At 35.6% G+C, this 20,974-nt stretch overlaps 1 protein-coding gene across 1 annotated transcript in view; it reads left to right on the top strand.

Annotated features, from left to right (window-relative positions):
- Positions 1-20,974, top strand: part of LOC122810601 (tetraspanin-31-like) — a 261,380-nt gene that overhangs the window by 35,785 nt on the left and 204,621 nt on the right. Inside the window, exon 2 of the mRNA XM_044082177.1 lies at positions 18,895-19,062. Coding sequence (XP_043938112.1) covers positions 18,895-19,062 — 168 coding nt within the window. The remainder of the gene's footprint in view (positions 1-18,894; positions 19,063-20,974) is intronic.

Genomic DNA, 20,974 nt, shown 5'->3' with positions numbered 1-20,974 from the left:
ATATGTGTATGCTGGGACCTTCAATGTTTCGAATTGCTGGATTTGCACAGCTTTACCCAACCGCATATGGGGGGTTACTGTTAACTTCAGTTCCCCTAGGAGCCAACAAGACCTAGGAAAACCTTATTCATGATATCAGATGTCACATCACAAGATAAAGTAGCATTGCACTTGTCTGTTCGACAGAAGGGAACTGTGTGTTTTTACAAGAATGGTACAACCAAGGCGGGCTGGAGCTATTGCAATGTGACTGTTCCCTATCGATGCTACACTGAACCTGATAACATCAGATCCTATTGCAACACGAGCTATGATTCATTTGTTGAACTGATGCATAGGACAGTTGAAGTAAAACATAATGCTGACCTCTATAGACAACGGTCTATAATTGACAAAAAAATGTTTCATGCAGAGGAAGGGTATAGTAAAGTTACTACTAAAGTAGAAGATTGTTACTTTTTATATGTGGTAGAAAAGCATATAAATGGCTACTCTAGAATTGGTCCGGCAGTTGTTTTTTGGGGTACCTGGTTCCGGCCATACGACACACAGCAGTTTTACCTCCAGGCAAAATTCAGAATTTTCGAGAAATCAAGAAGCCTGTCAATCCAGTGGGGCAGATCAATGCACGCTGGAAAAACCATCATGCTGTGGGCTTAGGGAGCTATTAACTGTCACACATGGACTTGAGTGATACTGTTATATCATGGGCAGGTGTACTGCCAGCATATGGACCAACAAAATCAGTCTGGGAACTGAGAAAATTGTCTAAGCTTCTCGAAATAATGAGCAATGCAACCTTTTCTGCCCTAGAATTGGTGACTGATGAACTGACTGCCATGAGAACAGTGGTACTTCAAAATCGCATGGGTCTTGACTTCACCCTAGCGGTGAGAGGAGGTACATGTGCTTTGATCCAGGAGGAGTGCTGTTCGTATATTCCTGACCACAAAGACGAGATAGACAACCATCTTGAGGTAATTCAGCAGGTGTTGGCCATGACCAAACCAGGATCAAATCCATTGATGGACTTTTTCCAGAAATTGTTCGGGGGTTGGGGCAGCATCCTGGTGAACATTCTGATTGTCATCTGTGTAGGGATAATCCTACTGGTGGTATGTGTGTGCTGCTGCATCCCCTGCATAAAAAGACTGATTAAAAATTTTGTAGACATTTCTGTTTCAGAAACCTTGTACCAAGATGCTGAACTTGAAGAATTACTGAAAAACTGACAGACTCTCTTAACTGCAAATCCTGAGTAGGAAGAGGTTAGGGGAAGAAAAAAAAAACTGTTTATGCTTATCTTGAAAGTAGAATAAGTATTAAAAGGGGGGAAATGTTAGAAATATATAGTAGTAATATGCATGCTTAGTGCATTCAAGGTTTAAAAGGGTTAATACATTTATTCTGTTCACACTGCATGAATCTGCACAGCTATTAGAAACTTAACAAGAGACATTTCATTTCTGCTAATGTCATGAAACTTAACAAAAGAGATATTTCATTTCTGTTTATGCCATTAGAAGATATGCAGCTGCTAGAAGCTTTGATAAAGAAAACAATGAATGCTTGAAAGCTGAAAACCGTAGTCAGCACTGCTAGTACCAAAGCTAGAAATGTACCTTGAATCTAGACAAAATGTAGCACATGTATTAGAACTGTACAATTGAAGAATTGAAAAGTCAAGGTGGGCTAAAATAAGCCCAAGGCCAGGTTGTTTTTCTCAAAATGTTTTGCAAGACAGCAAATAATCTGACCATGTCAGCAATAAGTCTGGTAACATTTTCTGTAGAACATACAGAAAGCTGTGTCTAATTACGTCAGCAATAGAATAGTAACATTTTCTGTGTGACATGAAGAGAACTGTATAAGAATAACATACTGATCACCAAAAAGCCAGACAAATCCTGTACCTACATGCTTTGTCTCCTTGCTGCAAGTAATAAAGGGTGCCTTGCTTGAACCTAACGTGCATTGGTGTTTGAAGATTTTCCTTTTACAGTCATTAATAACTAACCTACAAGAATGTTCATCAAAGCTAGATAAAATGGATATGAAAATAGACAACTTAAGGAGAAATGTATTCAACAAATGGATCTTATTCATGATGACCTTACCCAGCAGAAAAAGCAGATATCTGGAATAGAAACAGCTTAAATGACATAGACAACAGAACCCAAGAAAATGAGCATAATATTGCATTTTTATTAAAACAGAACACCCCTCTTCAATCAAAAGTGGATCATCTTCAAAGTAGATCATGAAGAAATAACATAAGAATATTTGGCTTACCTGACAACATAGAAGGAACGGATATGGTGAAATTCCTCTCTTCCTGGATTCCTGAAGTTCCTTGGTAACTGCTAAAAATAACAAAACTAGTATTACCAAGTGTGATATTGTGAAATTTCTCTCTACCCATGACAAAGAGATGGTATTAAAGACAGCTTGGGCAAAATCACCAATCAAAATAAAAGATTAGTCATTATCAAATCTAATGATTATTTCTCCAGCTGTGATCTCAAAAAGAAAGATCTTTTTGCCTTTACTCAGAGAACTTTAAGAAAAATCAGTAAAAGCACATTTGCTGTTCCCTGCAAAACTAAAAATCTTTCATCAAAGTGGGAATAAAATATTTGAAGATGTAGACTCTTGTTATATCCTAAAATTAAAAGCAACAAAATTTATAGAAAAAATAGACTACATGGAATGGGCAAATACTAGCCTTAAGATAATAGCAGACAACACCACATGGAAAACCTTTGATCCTAAAAAGAAGCTTAAAAATAACTTGTATTCAACTATTCATAAGTAACTGCTATTGAAAAAACAGAGGTCACTTAAACCTTTTAACATAGTATTTGACCCTATAAGTTGGGATAAAGGAAACTGGATTTCCAGGTGAGCCTTTTAACTTAGTTGTTATATTGTTAGTTTGTTACTTTTCTGCCAATAGATTTTGCTTAATGGTAGTTGGCGATGTGGTGCTTTGCTGAATGGAGGAGTTCATTAATTTAGGGATGTTTGTCTGGTTGCTTTGCTGTTGGGATTGTAGAGCTGGTTAGTTTGTTTTGTTTTTTGTTGGGGTGGTTTTGGTGCTTATGCAGATTGACTGTTAACTGAAGCATCGCATTTGAATCCATGACAAACTGGCAAAGTCTTGAGCCAAACAAGTGCACAAAACACTTAAGAAAATGTACCGTTAGTTTCCCACTAGAATCTGTTCACTTCATCTTTGAAAAACAGCTAGAGGAATGCATCCAATAACTCCAGTATACGTGGAATGCATCCAATAACTCCAATATATGGGAAACAGCCAGGACTCTCCTATTGACGTATTAAATGACATTTGACCTTGGTCTACAGTAAAATACGTTGCTTTAGAATCTTGAAACGAAGCAATGTAATCTGCATGGCTTTTATCAAGAAATACTCCTGAGAAATAACAACAAATGTTTTGTTGTACTCTTAGCGTAGGTAGCAAGCTGCATTTATAGTTTTAACTCCTAACCTAGGATGCAGATAGAGGCTCTGCACTTACAGTTCATTTCCTGACACAGTCTTTCCAGCTGATAAGGTGTGGAGCTTCTACTTTGAACTGAGTGGAACACATTAGCTTTACAACAGTGGCACAATTTAGGCTGAGATGTTCCTTTAATTATTCTTGAAAAACGTCCGTGTTAAATTCTTTAGTTTGTTTTTTTATTCTCTATTAACTACTAGACTATAGTATATTTTTGCTAACCCACTGAACATTTTTCAAGAAATGAAAATTGAAAATAAATAATGCAGAGCATGCAATGCCACTCTCTGCCACATGATGGCAGCAGCAGCCCACAGCTTTTATTATGTAGCTATTGCTGTCCCAGACAAACCTATTCCAGTTTTTCAGGAAGTGATAACTCAACATGGCCTTTTTTTAGGGAACAGTTTTGTTGGTTCTTTGTAATATTTTACACTTTTGACTTGCCTTTCTTCAGGCATAAATAAGAAATTCTTTAAACAGTATGCCAGTTAAACACAAACAATTTCTTAACTGCTGAAAAATTGCCAAAAGCCGAAACTTCGGAAAAAAGCCGGTTTATTTTTAAACGTTACAATAAAATACGTTTTTCGTCTCACCTAAATGTGGGACTTCTTCAGAAACAAACAATTCAAAATTTCAAAGGCTTGTATTTATACATCCTTTATTTGGCGCCAAAAATTTAAATGCCATTTATTATAGTTTAAAGGGACATGCCTTCCCATAAATACTTTCCTTAATGAAATGAAAGACTTGTTCCCTTACTGCTTAAAAACTCATACAGCACATATTCCTCTCCACTAACATATAAAACATCAAATACATTTGTTATGAAACATCAATTACGTTTACTATGATTGTGCAGCTTTACTTTTTTTTAAGCAAGTCTTTCATTTCTGAAGTCGTCCCACATTTAGGTGAGACGAAAAATGTGTTTTATTGTAATGTTTAAAAATAAACAGTCTTTTTTCCGAAGTTTCGGCTTTTGGCAATTTTTCAGTAGTTTGGTGTTTATTGTGGGTTGTTCACAAACAATTTCTTGTTTTAGAATGAGTAAACTGAAATGACACTACCAGTATATTAATATTGTCTTTAATGTAATTCTTTCTTTTGTTTAATTTCTTGTTTTTACTGTAGGGGTTGGCCGTCTTTTAATGTTCTGAGTAAGGTGCATTACTTATTGTCATTGACTCCCACCAGCCCTTTCTCCCCAATTTCACCCTCCAGGTACCCTGCTATATCATCTATTTTTACCTCCGACATTTCCTAATCCATGTTCTCTCTCTGTCTCTCTCTCGTTTATAACCCCCCCTACCTTGCAGATTCATATTGCAATTATTTAATCTATAAACAAATTTGTTTTTTTACTATTTTGTCTGTTGCTGTAGCCTTCAGTATATTCATTACAGATACTTTACCTCTTTCTCATCAGGAAAACTCCAGCCCACTCAGGCCCACTTCTGGCACATAAGAATACACAATCTACTGAATGATACCAGCAGTAAACTCACTCCAACTATGAGGAAGCTATTTCGATTGCAACCCATACTTAGAAGTCACCAGCCCCAGGATCGCCTCAACTAAGCCCTTAATTACAGAACTCTATCACCTTTCATATCAGAAATACAATTGCTTACCTTAATGTATGCAGTCTTAACAATAACAGTCTTGAAGCATGCTTGGTAACAGAAAGTCCCCATATTCTTGCTATGTTCAAAACCTGGTTGAAGGATGATTGCTATCCCTCTTTTTTTTATACAGTATGACTACTAGGTACATGTTCTGATAATTTATAATAAAAATGTGATTTTGTTGATTTGTAGGACTTCTCAAATACTAATTGAAATAAGTTAGTGAATATTATAAGTTAGTGAATATTAAAAGTAAGCAAGGGAAATGGAGCATTATAATGCTTTTACAGACTTACCATGATAATAGGAGAGAACATAAGAAAGGTTGTAAAGGTTCTTGAAATATATATTGTGAAGGGTGATACACAGGGAACAAGGATTGACAGCCGAGCACATTAACATGAGGTTTAATGTTTGGTTGGTGCTGGTCACTACATTATATGTTTCATTCTCTCTTAATCCTGTAGGGTTATTCTGAGGTGATAAGTTCAGAATATTAAATGTTATGTCTGGCATGCCCACATTGCATTTGTTTTGATGCATTGGATATTGACTTGGCAATTGTTTTGAGTGTACTATGCATCATGGTAGTTCCATCATATCTTGTAGTCAATGGTACCTTTTCCTCAATACACCTTTAATGCAAGCAAATACATATTGGAATAAGCACACAAGCAAATCACGCACACATTCTTATGCATATATACACACACAAGCATTCTCTTGTATGCACATAAGCACGCACATACATTCACACACAGATTACAGTTTCTGTTCCTATCACAAAGTTATTTGCCTTTTTATTTTGAATTTCCAACACAATTCCTATATTAGCTGAACTATTTTTGAGACACAGAGGGCATTAGGATAAGAATTTCACATAAATCCTCATTATTATGCAATATATATTTTTTGAAGAAAGGTTTCAATCTTAAGGGTTTTACAAAATCTAGGTTCATAACTACTTATTCTCATAAACTTACTAATTCCTATTAGGGTAAGAATGGAATGGAAAAGAGCTGAACAGAATTTTTTACAGTACTTCATGAATAGGCATACCCTTTATGTAAAACAGATTATGCTATATGGGAAATTGACAAAAATCAATGCATTTGAGGAGACATTAGATAACTACTATGATAGTAGTACTCTCTAGACAGACTGTATAAATTGTTACATACCTCTATATTCTCTTATGATAATGATTACATTATTAGTTTAGTAAACAATGTTTAAGCCTTTAGCCAATAGTTAATATTAAGCTTATATGCTCTTCAAGTAATATACAATGGGATACAGAGTCTATTTTCTTGGTCAATTTGACTTTAGCTAATCATAGGTGGGAACTTTTCTAAATCTCACCTAAATGCATCTGTTTCTAACTGGTAAATTGTATAAAATTGCTACAGCTACTGTTATATATTTATTTGCTAATTTTGAATAATAAACCTTAGTGTTCTGTTTAAAATGTATTGTTGATATAACTGTTAAAGTAAACTAACATTCCTTCACTAACTTTGGAATTGAAGAAAGAACTTTACAATGAATAAGTACAGAAATATTTAAAGACTTGCATCAAATCTATTGCAGCATTTGATAGTTGTAATAATGATACTTCAGCTGGAATTACTCAGAAATTTTGGGACTACGAACTCAAAATAGCTTTATAAGCTGTAAAATTATTTATAAAGATTATTCAAACTCATCTCTTTACATTCAAATATAGTAAATTATTATGATTATTTGCATTATCTAGAATATATATTATACATTTTATTAAAAAAAATTCTACACTTTCTAGGTCTGATATAATTTAGAAATAATAGAAATGTGGTGTAATGTCATATACTTTAATTTTGAATAATAACTATAAACACAAAAGTAGTAAATGATAGTTAAAGTTATAAAAATGTTTAATGTATAAAAGATTATCAATGTTTCATTGTTTAAAATGTATTTACAATGTGGTCAGTAATTAGATTTTTTAGAAAATCTTTTCATTGATAACTAGAGTTTTTCTTTTTAAAAGAGGTACTAATAATTGTTTTATCTTTACACATATAAAATTGAGACAGAAACATGACATTTTCTGAGTTTGAAGAATAATTTCGTTTTCTAAGACAGAAGCTGGTTAGATGTTGCTACTAGTTTGCGGATTAATTTAGGTGATACTATGTCAACTAAATCAGGAGTTTTAACTGGGTTGTAAATTATAAGTTTGGTTATAACAAAAGTTTTTTAATTGTTTTATTAATGTTCACCTTTTAATATGAATAGAAAATTTTAGTCAAAATTATCTGAATAGTAATGTATATAATATAGTAAAATAGTAATTTTTGTTCCAACCAACTGGAAAATTTCATATAGTATTCCTAATAGTTGTTATAAGGGTAATATCTTTTACATACAACACATTGATATACTTTTTATTACTGACATCTTACAATCAACATTAATGGATTGAATAATCCAAGTAAGAGAGGAAATTATTTAAATACCTTAAGTTACATAAATCGCAACTAATATTTCTACAAGAAACCCATTTATCTGTAGATATATCTAAACTTAATAATAAATCCTACTCTGTTTTGGTTAGTTCAGAACACTTTCCAAAAGAAGAGAAGAGTGACTGTTATTTGGAATAACTCAATACCCTTGCCTAAAATAATTGGCACAAGGATAATTAAAAGAATGTTTTGTGCTATAATTATAGAATTAAATAAAAGCATTAGTCAATATTTACTGGATTCCAGGTATAGGAACTAATACAGTTAGACAACATTTTGGACCAAATTGTTCATTTTGCAAAAGGAAACATAATACTAACAGGAGACTTTAACTGTGTTCTTGATACTAATGAGACTACTAATAAAGGTAAAAGGAAAATGTCAGCACCTGCAAAAAAGTTAAAGGATTTCATTGACCTACTTTTACTAAAATACATTAATAATTTCGCTGAACAAAATTTATTTTACACCTTTTTTCACATAAGCATAACTCGCACTCTAGATAGAGTTTTGGTTTCTAAAGATTTAAGACTCCCTAATTAAAACAAAAGTAATATCCTGTCCTTTTTCTGACCAGAACTCTCTAACTTTTGATTTACTTATTAATAACTATAGTATTCATATCGAGATGATACTTGCATAAATTACAAAGTTAGAAGAATTTAAAGAGTTTATATCATTAGAAATTCAAAACTTAACACCAGTAATCTATCAAATATATATTTGGGATGCTTTAAAAGCATATTTATATGGGAAAGTTATAAGTTGGTATCAAACTAAAAGGAAAGTATGGGACAAAGAACTTAGTGATTTACAACTGTGATAATTTTAAAGCTTAATCAAAACATAGGCGAAGATATAACTGACAAATACATTCTTTAAATAGTAAATATTTAGAAATTTTAAACCACAAAACAAAAAAATATTAGAAAAGTTTAAATTAATAAACTTCACAACAAATCCTAAATCACTGAAGTCGCTAGCAAACTAAACTAAAATACTAAACAAAATCATATCAATGAAATGTATTCACCCCAAAAACAAAACTGTTTTAAACTTGCATGACATTTTATCTGAATTTAGGGAGTTTTTTTAATATTCATAAAAACTCTAATAGTCTTGATCCAAAGGAAGATTTTAAAGCCTTTATTAATAAATATGCTGACAAAAGATTATCTATAGAACAAAAAAATGCTATTGATAAACCTGTAGCTTTTAAAGACCTTCAGACACAAATTTAAACATAGTAGGGCTTCAGGTAACGATGGTATGATGCCAGAAATATATAAAATATTACTTAAGCTTTATATTTGCTACATGAAGTTTTCAATATCTCAAAAACTTTTAACAAAATCCCACCCTCTTGGAAATGCACTTTTTTTGTAATATCTCCCATACTTAAACCTAATAAAGATCCCACCAAATGTTCTTCATATAAACCCATTTCTTTACTCAATATAGATTACAAAATGTTCATGTCCATATTCCCAGATTAAAATATATTTTACCAAATTTGATAGATGAAGACCAAACAGGATTTATAGTAAATAGGAATTCTTATGATAACATTAAAAGAACATTAATTTTAATTGAATTGGTCAAACATTTAAATAAAAAAATCTAACCTTAATTAGCTTAGACATTAACAGTGCATTTGATGCACTTAATTGGGACTACGTATTTACCCTTTTAGTAGAATTAAACTTCTCCCATAATTTTATAAATCTAATTTCTCAGCTTTATAAAGGTAGTTTAGCCTACATTAAAATTAGTACTAGTATTTCTCAAAGCATACCAATAATTAAGGGTACTAAACAAGTACCCTCATAGGGAGGGTGGCCTAATGGTTAAGGTGTTTGCCTTGCAATAACAAGGTGCAGGGTTTGAGTCTCACAAGGGATAATTGGCTAGGCTTAAAATGGCTCGCAAGGGCAGTTAGCTTAGTACTAACCTATGAACCTATGCCCCCCTATCCCCTTATTATTCACTTTAATTATGGAACCATGGGCAAATTTAAAATTAATCAGACGGGTTTATGATATAGTAGGTTACAACTTAAATTCTAAGTTATCTTCTAAAATACAAATGTTTGCCGATGTCATTCTTCTAACCCTTGCTGATGAAAAACCCCATATGAATTTCTTTCATATAAAATCTGGTTTAACCTTTAACAATAATAAAACACAAATTATTTTAATTGGACCAAAGCAATTCAATTTTCAAGATAAATGTAAAAACTATTTAGCACAATCTGATCAATTTCATCTAGGTATTGTAATAGCCAGAAATCTTAGACATCACACAAATTAATTATAATAAAAGCTTAACAATACAAGATTTTATTAAACAATGGAATAAAATTACATTTTCCATGGGTGAGAGACTTACTGTTATTAAAATGATTTCACTTCCCAGAATACTTTATATTCAATCTATTTATAGCGACCACATCTCTCTTCCCCTGTACCGGTCTCACAGTAGGGCTGCTTGACTCGCCTCCCGTACTCCACTCCAGATTTTCCCTCACTGCCTCTAAAATACAAGGACTACCTCCTGTAAAACCCCAGATGTTTCCCTGGGTATTTATTTGCCTGCTAACCTGGGCCTTATAGCAAGAACTACTGAGAGGACTCCCCAATACAATATTTTGTGAATGTATGTACCGTTAAACTAAAGTATTGTGATTACCTCATACTACCTATATATGCGGACTTGCCCTTCCATCTGAGCGCCTCAGCAGCCTACCGCAGACCGCTTACTACTCTCTCCCTTCCAGTCCCTAGTCTGAGGATAATTCTTATTCCCACAAAAAGAAACTAGCTCATCTTTTCTGCCTGCTATCTTCCTATACCACTAGGTGGCAGCACCTACCAACAAAACGCCTGTACTATATTAATCTCTTATGGCTTGTGTACTTTCAAACTGACTATATTTTTTATATCCTACTATCTCTATTTCTCTGAAACTGGTAATAAACCATTCCCTCCCCCAAAACAATCACCAACATTTAGAATAGTTTTATTTCACTACTTCTTTCTTACAGTATTCATCACTTTACCTGCTTACCTTACTTTTGCAAGGCAGTTGCTGATACTTTTTCTGCTGTATTCTCTCCCCTTTTGCTCTATCCCACTCTGTTCGCCCTATGGGCTCACTCTGCTCCCCTACCCCCAATTCCCACCCACCCCCACAGGAACTACATTTATACATAGCTAGCCTCTCCCTTACATACCCAACAACCAATCCATATCCCTCTCGCCCCACAATTACTCAAACATACCACACCAACAAATCCAACCAATTACCACCTCTCCTTAATAATGAAGACATACCTCCTGCAAATGTCACTACTGTCTTTCTTAATATGTGCCTATCACACTACATCTCACAACTACCCAGAACAGGATAATTTCCCACAACCCCATAAAGCTACTGCCAATGTATCTCCCAGCCTACCTCCTTACTCACTAACAATTAACCCCAGCTTATACAATACTACTGCTGTAAGCTATAGCCATATTAGGCTCTTTACCTCTTACTCCAAATCAACAGCAACTCAAAAATACTGTACCATACTAGATAAACTAGCAAAATTAATCCATAATGTCCATTACCTACTCCTGAGTGCTGGAGATATCCACCCAAACCCAGGACCTAACAATACAAGTCCTCTCACCAATTCACATCACCTTCCCAAGACGACTCAACTTCACTCCAGACCGTTAAACAGTCTACTCCTCCTAAACCTAAATTAAGCATAAATAAAACACCTGAACTACACACTCTAATCTCTCAATACTCCCCTGAATATAGTCAGTATAACAGAAACATGGCTAAAACCATCTACGCAAGATACTGAGATCCTACTACCAGGATATAGTATACTTGGGCAAGGCAGACTAGGTAAAAAGGGTGGAGGCATTGCCCTGATTTACAAAAACAGTTTATCCATAACTAAACTCGAGGCAACTACACCCCCTTTAGAAAAGATGAAATTCTCTTAGCAAAGCTTAAAATAAGTAACAGAAAAGCCATCAACCTAGTAACAGGATGTATCCCACCAGGCAATAACATCCCTATCATGGAGACATTCTTTCAATGGAGACATTCTTTCAATGGTTATCTCAATCCATGCCTCAAGAAACAATTGTATTAGGTGACATTTTAATATAGACTGGCTCGCATGCTCTGCTCAAGTACCCACTAACCATATCAATCTTCATACCTTATCTCAAGTAGTCAAACAGCCCACCAGAAGAGTTAAGAACAATAAAAAAAGAGAGCCTATTAGACTGGATCTTGCTAAATAAAATACCCTGCTCCTACATAGCCGGAACCCTCTACTTTCTTACTTAAATACAACTCCCATCACCCCCAAAGTCCTATGCTTCAAACAATTAGAAACAAAACACTCTTTAACCCCAATCACTTCACTTCAGACAAGAACTAAAGCTCTATAATTCGTCTGACCTTTATTACCTACCCTTAGATGAAGCTGTTCAACACTTCAACTCCACCTTCTTAGATATATTAAACAGAAACGCCCCTGCAAGAACTACTAGAGTAAAGTCAAAACCAGTCCCATGGTTAACTAGGGAAACTAGGCAAAAATAGCTGAAAGAAATGGAGCCTGGGCAACCTGGAGGTCCAAATCACCCCACTCCCCAACATCAGGTTTAACAAAAGACAACATAGCGGAATCATTCAATACATTCTTTACTGAAACCGTACAAGCTCTAGCCCAACAATATCTCACTGTCACTACAACAGGTGTCCCCACCCCTACTAACTATGCCCACTTTTAAAACTGCAACTCACCCCAACCTCCTACATAAGAAAACTACTATCCCAGCTGAAACCCACAACACTAGGAATAGATTCCCTCCCCAATGAATTTCTAAAACTGGCAGCAGCAGAAATAGCTGTACCAGTTTCTATACTAATCACTAGATCAATTACTGAAGCTACAGTGCCCGATTTGGAAAACTGCCTATATCATACCTCTTCACAAAGGAGGCACTTCCTATGACCTATCTAATTACCGACCAATCACTATCATACCTCTTCACAAAGGAGGCACTTCCTATGACATATCTAGCTACCGACCAATCACTATCTAACTACCGACCAATCACTTTTCTATCTCCACTAGCTAAAATATTAGAAAAATGCATCCACCATCAACTTATGTCCCATCTTATAAATCAGGAACTCGTATCTCCGTCTCAACATGGTTTCCGTCCAGGTCATAGTACCACCACAGCTCTGTTAGCATTCACAGACACCATAAACCATAACAGGAGCAATGGTAAACTTAGGTCTAAGAAAAGGGCAGAAGTATCAAAAGCCTTTGATATGGTTAGCCATGGCAAACTCATTTGCCACCTCAAAAACCTAGGATTAGACAACCAATCAGTCTCCTGGTTCGACAACTATCTTAAGGACAGGCAACAAGCAGTACAGTGGAACAATAGCTTGTCTCCACTTTATCAGTCACTCTTGGGGTACCTCAGGGATCAATACTGGGTCCCTTGATATTCTCAATTTTCACAAGCAATCTCCACTCGGTGGCAAACAGCACTAGCCTTATCCAATACGCAGATGATTCCACTATAATATGCAGTGCCTCTACCCTGCAAGAACTACACAATAAAACCCAGGATAATTTCCACTCAGTTGAAAACTGGCTTACTGACAATGACCTCATTCTTAACCCCAAAAAGACCAAGATCTGCTATTTCACCCCTCAAAATACCACCCTTACTGCCACTTTCAATATTCACTCTAAAAATGGTACACTTATCACACCTGAATCTCACACAAAACTACTAGGCGTTACCATTTATAAGTTAAAATTTGATATCCACATTACCTAGCTTTCTGTGTTTTTAATAGCTAGATTAGTCTCTACAAACACAAATCCTACTTGACCCATACTGCTAGGACCACAATTGCTTGCACACACTTGCTCTCAACATTACTTTATGCATCCCCAAAGCCTAACAAATCTATCCAAATAAGAAACCAGCAAACTAGCAACCTGCTATAATCAAATAGCCAAATTTGCTAATAACTCATCTTTTAGAACCCATCACTGTTGTAACCTAAAACAATTGGACTGGCTTGAACTGCCAAATTTATTAATCTACAATCAACTTATTACTTATAAGCTCCTCTCCAACCCAAGTAAAACACCAGCTTTAAGCAACCTAATTCAACAGTATTCCTGTCCTAGGCAAATCTGCTCCACAGATAAGTTACTATTAACAGTTACTAGATCACACAACCATGCCGGTGACTCCCTCTACTCATCTTACATATCCAAAATTTGGAACTCCCTGCCTCCTTCCATTACCCTGGAATCTTCTCTATCCAAATTTAAGAAATCTATCAAAAGCCATCTCTGCAACAAATGGTTATGTCCCTGCTCCACACCTGACTTAACTTCAATCCTACTCCACTCCTGCTATAACTCTTGCCTCAGCTACAGCGTCTTCTGCGTGGAGACATGCGTGAATGGGAGTACCTTCGTTGAAGGTTGTGCGTCAGGCCTGGCAAGCCGGTACGTAAAAAATCAACTGCCAATCATTAGCAGACCGGAGTTCCGCTGTGGCGACCCCTAACCGGGAAAAGCCGAAAGACACAAATTGTTAGTACATGTATTGATCATTATATATGTCTTTGTAAGAAATTAATAATGTATGCTCATCTATATTGTCTGGTTGAATATACTAGAAACATGTAAAATATATTGTTTGTATGTCTTACATATGTGTTTCTTTGAAGCTTTCTCCCCGGGCCTCCACTGAAAATGGACATGTATCCAGTTGGACTATCCCAGTTAAATGTAAAAAAAATAAACAAAATTATTCAGTCTCTTCCGTGATTAAAACTGTATATCTTTTAATAGATATTAAATATCAAGCTAAATGGAAAAATATTAATATAAATTTTAATGATGGACAAGTTTAAATAATATTACTTCACAAAAATTATCATTTATAAATGACACCTCTATTTGTATTCTGAAAGATCAGTTCTCTATTTTGTCTACTCAGAATTTTAAAAGTAATTATTTAACACTCTTATTAAAATCCTTTAAAATTGTTATACTTAAACATAATATATATATATAAAGACTGCTTTTTCCCGTAGCCTACACACAAGGAATTCTTTTTACTTCTAATTCTATAAAAATGCCCGCTTTTCAACAGAAAAAAATAACTTTTTGGTACCAGATATCTAACAATGAAGTGAAATCAATTATTACTCTCAATACTGAATTTGATTTTGATTCCTTTTTTGGCTAGATTTGCAAGAAGAACTTTTTGGTACCAGATGATATCTAACAATGAAGTGAAATCAATTAATACTCTCAATACTGAATTTGATTTTGATTCCTTTTTTGGCTAGATTTGCAAGAAGAAAGGAAATTTATTTTAAGTAATATTGAATTAATGTCTTCAACAGCAAAGAAAGTAATACCTTATTTAATACAATATATAATTTTATCAATTCGGAGTATTTCTCCAAATACTAACAAATTTTATATATGTGTTTGTATATGTGTGTGTGTGTATGCATATATGTCTGACTTGCATGTCTTCCCTGACAGTTATTGGCATTATTTCTAGTCCATTAATGGCCAACTTCCTATAGATAAAGATAAAATTGATGATTTTAACTACTTCACTCAAATGGAAAATATTTACATGGAAATATTTTGAATAGATCTTTTATAACTAAGATTTTAAAAATCTACTTAATGAAATTTGTTGTTTGGAAAAACTGACAAATGTAGATGTTCTAGGAATACTTCTACCTATAGTAGTTTGAACAAAGTTTATGAATTGTTACAAAAATAATTTCACAGCAAATTTTGTATATATATTATTTAAGCTGATATTTAAGTGTTATGGTGAACAATTCTGTATATAGTTAAATTTTGTTTATTTTTGAGAATACAAAATTAATCTAAAATGGTTCATTCCTTATTTGTTGATTGTATCTTCATCAGTACTTCTAATTGTTAAAAAAAAAAGGTTCTAGTTGACCTGAACGGTCATGTTTCAAGCTATTTAGGTCATCCTGGAACATTTTCAGGACCCGTTGTGTTTAGCTTTGGAGAGAGCAATGAAGACCTGTCCTTTAGTGATAGTTTGGGGGCAAAATGGTAGAGGTTATTCCCTAGGGGGTAATCGGGGTGATTACAATTTCACCTCTTTATTGGCCAGCAAATTTGATAGATCCTCCAGTTCCGTATAGGGAGTTACATTTACTATTAGTTCAGCAAACTGTTGGCTTTTCCAATGCATTTTTCAGTTATGTATGCAACATTGTGGTTATCCACAGCCTGAAAGGCTATTTTTGCCTCAAAGTTGGCTTTGGTGGACTTTATTAGTCCCGAGTTTCTTGTTGAGACCGAAAAGGGATTTTTTTTGCCTTTGGCCTTAGCCCTTCCTGTTTTTGGACAGGATTTTTTTTTCTTTTGTTGTATCTCCTGTTTATACTGGAGGTTCCACTAATGGGAACTTGTTTATAGAGTTCAGTTTGATACTACTGTTTTTAAGCAGTTATTTAGATACTTGCATAGGGATTTGGTAAACACTTTTGCATAGGCTACCGTATTCTTTTAGTTTGGGGAGGCTTGGAATTTGGCTATACCATTGCTTAATAGGAAGTAGTTAGCAGTGAAAGACTTTGTAAAGGTTCTGCGTTTTGCCGGGACTATAGGCTTTTTATTTATTTCAAGGTTGACTGCTTTGTGATCTGATCTGACCAGTGAGGACTTTGCATGGGGAGCAACATTTCCTCACCAGATCCAATGTGTTTGCATTCCTAGTAGGCGTATAGACTAGTTGTTCCTGGGTGTTTGTATTGACAAAATCTGGAATATCTGAGCCTGTATGTTAGTGGTTGTGTATGTATTCCATTTTATGGTAGGATAGTTGAACTCGCCCATGAATAAGGAGTTTGGCTGAATGCTGAGTGACTCAAGGGCATGGTATGGATATCTGGAGTCATATATGTGGACCTGTAACTTATGATATGGTATGGGACTTTCCTTTTATGTGGATTGATACCCCTCCACCTCTTGTGCAGTAGCTGGATTAAGTGTATTGAAGGTGGTATAGCCTTGCAGTGCTGGGGTGCCTTCCACAGCCTTAAACTATGTCTTATTAGCTGCACAGGCATCAGCATTCCCAAGGGTGGGGAGTACTTCCAGGGAGTGGAGCTTCTTGTTGAGATTCCTAGCAACTGAGCAGTAATGCATTTAATTTATCTTGAGTAAAATTTGCTATGGCAGGTGTATCAGGCTGGCCTTAGAAAAGGCAGTATAGGGGTGAATAGTATTTTGGCCATTATCTGAAAGCTTAGTTAGGACAGGTGCAGACCATCCAACCGAAGCAGCGTGGTCTGTTGATCATGTCTTCCCAAGCCTACAAACCCTGGACCCCCCCTTAGAGTGACACCAGTAACTATGCCAGTTGTTTAAATTAGTAGTCTTTCTGTCATCCTTGGAGGAGGTAGAATACTGCTTAGTGGTAGGCTCATACCTGCCTGGGACACCGTATGTAAGAGCTCAGGTCATTAATGCCCACCTGGAATATGAGCCATATTGGTACTTGGGTTCATTCGTGTGTGTGTGTGTGTGTGTGAGAGATCTGGTAGAGTCTTGTTCCTGCTGGGCAACTAACCATGTGTGTCATACAGTAGTCTCTCCATTGACCAAAATACTGGGTTGTGTGGTAATCTACCTTAACAGCTTAGGGGTTGAGACATTTTCAGATGTGTTTTGTAAGTGTCCTGGGGAGTGTTGTCTTTGAGTGTTTGGGAGGTTGCTGAGGACAGTCGAAGGCCTTTGAGGTTTTGGTAAGTTGCATTTAAGAGCCTCAGGATAGGTTGTCTGATCCATAGTAGGTATAGTATGTGTGAGTTACTAGCAGCCTGTTTGAAGATTTCAGTATCTGTATGCGAGAGCTCTGCCTCCAAAGACATGTCAGTCCACTTAAGAATAAGGTGGTTGTCTGTAACATGAGTTGCAGCGAAAAGTGTGAAGTGTCTTTACTGAAAGATATATGTGGAATGACTTTCTTGCTCTTCTGAATTCATCTTGCCTTGTTTCTTGTGCACCACTGGCTTTCCGATATTTTATTAATTTGTCTCCGTAATTTTTATAGTTTTTTACAACAACTGAATATTTCAGTCTGTTATCTTCATGAATGTTGTGCTCCTCCTTTTGATTTGTTGAAAAGACTGGAGATGTATACGAGTAGAGGATTCGGGTTAACCTGTTATTTAACAAGAAGAGTGGTTGAAAAAGAACATAACACAAAACTTCCTTATTTTCTTTTTGCCATTTGATGTGAATAGTTGCTGTTGTATCCTTGCCAGTTCATTTGTCATTTCCCAGGCAAGACGTGAGTAAGTGTAGTGATTAGGAGGGCTAGTTACGTAATCCTTTCTTGGGGTAGGACTAATTTTTTTGTGAGTGCCCTCCAAAGGGAAATTTAAAAAAATAACTTTAAGTGAGCAAAGTTATGGAGTGTTTGCCATGTTGCGCTACTTATCTTGCATAGTCAGATGACCCCCCCCCCCCCCGAAACAGGATTACTCCTAATGGTAATCTGCTCCCAACACACTAATAACATTTGGAAGAATAGAGTGCTACTTGCACAATGGGGGGATTCGTAAGTAAAAGTACCACACACTCTCCTGCCTAGTGCTAAATATGTAAATCTTTTTGACTGACCCATCCCTTTAGCAGTATTGGGGGGGGGTAGTAGAAGGTGGTAGAACTTTCTGCATCAGTGGTATTTGTTTGAACATCAGCGATGTGGTTAGCATTTTCTAGCTGTACTTAGCTGATATAATTGTCACTGGTTTTTGGAGTACTTTTCCTGCTAGCACCTGCTTCAGCTGGTGGTGGTATTACTTTTCCTCTTTGTTTCCTTGTTTTTTTTAATTCTTTGTATGATCTTTCTACTTTTGCTTTTGTATTTGTGCCTTATTAATCTCTTTGGGTTAAGAAATATTGCACATAATAGTAAAATTATTACAGATTTGCTTGAATCTTTGCTATTTGTTCTCATTCCTTTCCATTACAGTTGTTGCTTGAACAGGTACTTGCTTGCAGTAGAAAATGGCTAGTATAACTGAAAAATTATCTTTTGCAGCTTAGTAATATATTAGAAATTGTACACTAATTTTTTGTTCTTTTCTTGTTTTTCAGATGGTGGGCCTTTTGCTGACAGGAGTGGCTGCATGGGGTAAAGGCTTTGGAATTGTTTCCAGCATACCCATTATTGGAGGAGTTATTGCAGTTGGTGTGTTCCTGCTAATCATAGCCATAGTTGGACTTGTTGGAGCCATCAATCACCATCAAGTCATGCTGTTTTTTGTATCCTTATTTTTTTTTTGTGTGTGGCTGTCTATGGAACTGTCAGCCTGTGCAATGTTTCCTGTGTACCATATTTATCAACCCTCCATCTCCAAAATGTAATTAAACTACCTCTGGTAATGTGAAACAGAATGGGCAAAATGTGAAATACTTGCTAACAACCTCGACTAGGAAGCTCACAGCCTGGTAAAAATTCATTACTTATTAAAAGAATGTTTTACAAGTATAACTTAATATAATAATTACCGTGAGTACAGGTAAGAAAAGAGGCAATTGATCACTGTTACAGTCGCCTATATTGAAAAGGTCTTGTGACCAACCGTTTTTTCAATGCTTAAGGGAGCCTTCACACACTCTGTCAGGAGTTCATGCGAGCTCCATAAGAAGACAACTGGATTGCAAAAAGCTTCAGAACTTTTTTTGCCACTGAAGGGTGGTCTTTTGGAGTGCTCCGTCGAACTGAGCTGCCCACTATTGAAGACTTGCTATTAGGCAGAAAGTCTTCAGTTTTGAAAAAACTGTTTACTAAAGTATTTTTCTGAGGAAAACTTGTGTATTTTTTTTGTGTAAAGTAAACGGATGTCTTTTCCTTGGGAATCTTAACTTTGTGTGTGTGAAAAGCCTACTGTCTCTTCATTTGAACTATCTCATCAGGCTGATTTTGAGTTTCTTAAGACGAAGTAGTAGTTTAAGGGTGCGCACACATATGCAACCAGGTTATTGTACGTTTTTTATATTTTTTCACTTAACAGATTTGTTTTTTCAATTGAATTGTACATGTTATAAGGTCACGTTAAAGATGGGAAAAGTTTTGAAATTATTTATTATGGTCTCATTTTTTTATATCACAAAAACCTGGCATTTTAACAGGAGTGTGTACACTTTTTATATTGTGTGTGTGTGTGTGTACGTGTGTGTGTGTGTGTGTGTATGTATATATATATATATATATATATATATATATATATATATATATATATATAAATTGTGTGTGTTTTATACATGGGTTAGGAATGAGTGAAGGATAGGTTTTTTTCTGTATTTGTGAGTTTGGGTATTATGAGGGTTAAGTTACGGGTTAGATGTAGTGTTTGTGCATCTTGTGTAGTGTTAGTGTGTCTGGAAGGTTTTTATGAAGGTAAGGTATAGGGTTAAGGTTAGGGCTAGCACCCATTATTAAAGAGGCCTCCACAGATATTGTTTCACCCATCCACTTGAAGAAAGTTACTGGAGAGTCTTTAGATGTCTGTCCTGTGGCTGAGTCAGTGCTGGAACCGATGGGTGAGACTGCTGTGGCCAGTGCTGGTTTCTCGGACTCTCGTGTTTTGCACTTGGTCCTTCTGATGTAGATCCTTGGGAAGTTGCTAAGGACTGTGAGATTGGCATGCCCTCACAGGGTGAGGAAGAACCACTCTTGTTGGCCTTTGCCTAAGGAGCAGGTGAAGATACGCTTAGCCTTTTATAAGGTGTCTGATTCCCTGGCTAGTTTTTCTATTGAGAGCCTGTCTGCTCCCAGTGAATCTTCCAGAAAGAAAAAGCAGAAACTCAAACATTATTCCCTTTCTGTCATCAGAAGTGCTATGGTTTGCTACAACTAGATTTTCTTCAGCCTACATCTGTTTCTCCTTTGTTTTCTTAGTTTTCTAAACAGCTTGTTAGTATGCCTGACAGGTTGATACCCAAGGTCTTTTTCTTTCTTTTGTAATTCCAAGTCAGATTCTGCAGTGATGGCTGTGGACAAAGGTGTCCTTACTGGAGCCATATGTATAGACCTAACCAGAGCCTTTGACCTTTGTGACCACTTAATCACCTTGCTGACAGTGGGATTAACCCTAACACTATTCCTTGCCTCCAAAATTACCTATCCAGCTGACGTTTTTCACTAAATTTTAACAACCTTACATCAGCCACC

Source organism: Protopterus annectens, chromosome 9.part0 (assembly GCF_019279795.1).
Source record: "Protopterus annectens isolate FY-2018-M chromosome 9.part0, PAN1.0, whole genome shotgun sequence".
Classification (NCBI taxonomy): domain Eukaryota; kingdom Metazoa; phylum Chordata; order Ceratodontiformes; family Protopteridae; genus Protopterus; species Protopterus annectens.
Note: the sequence above shows the minus strand (reverse complement) of the source record. Positions and strands in the feature narration are given on the sequence as shown.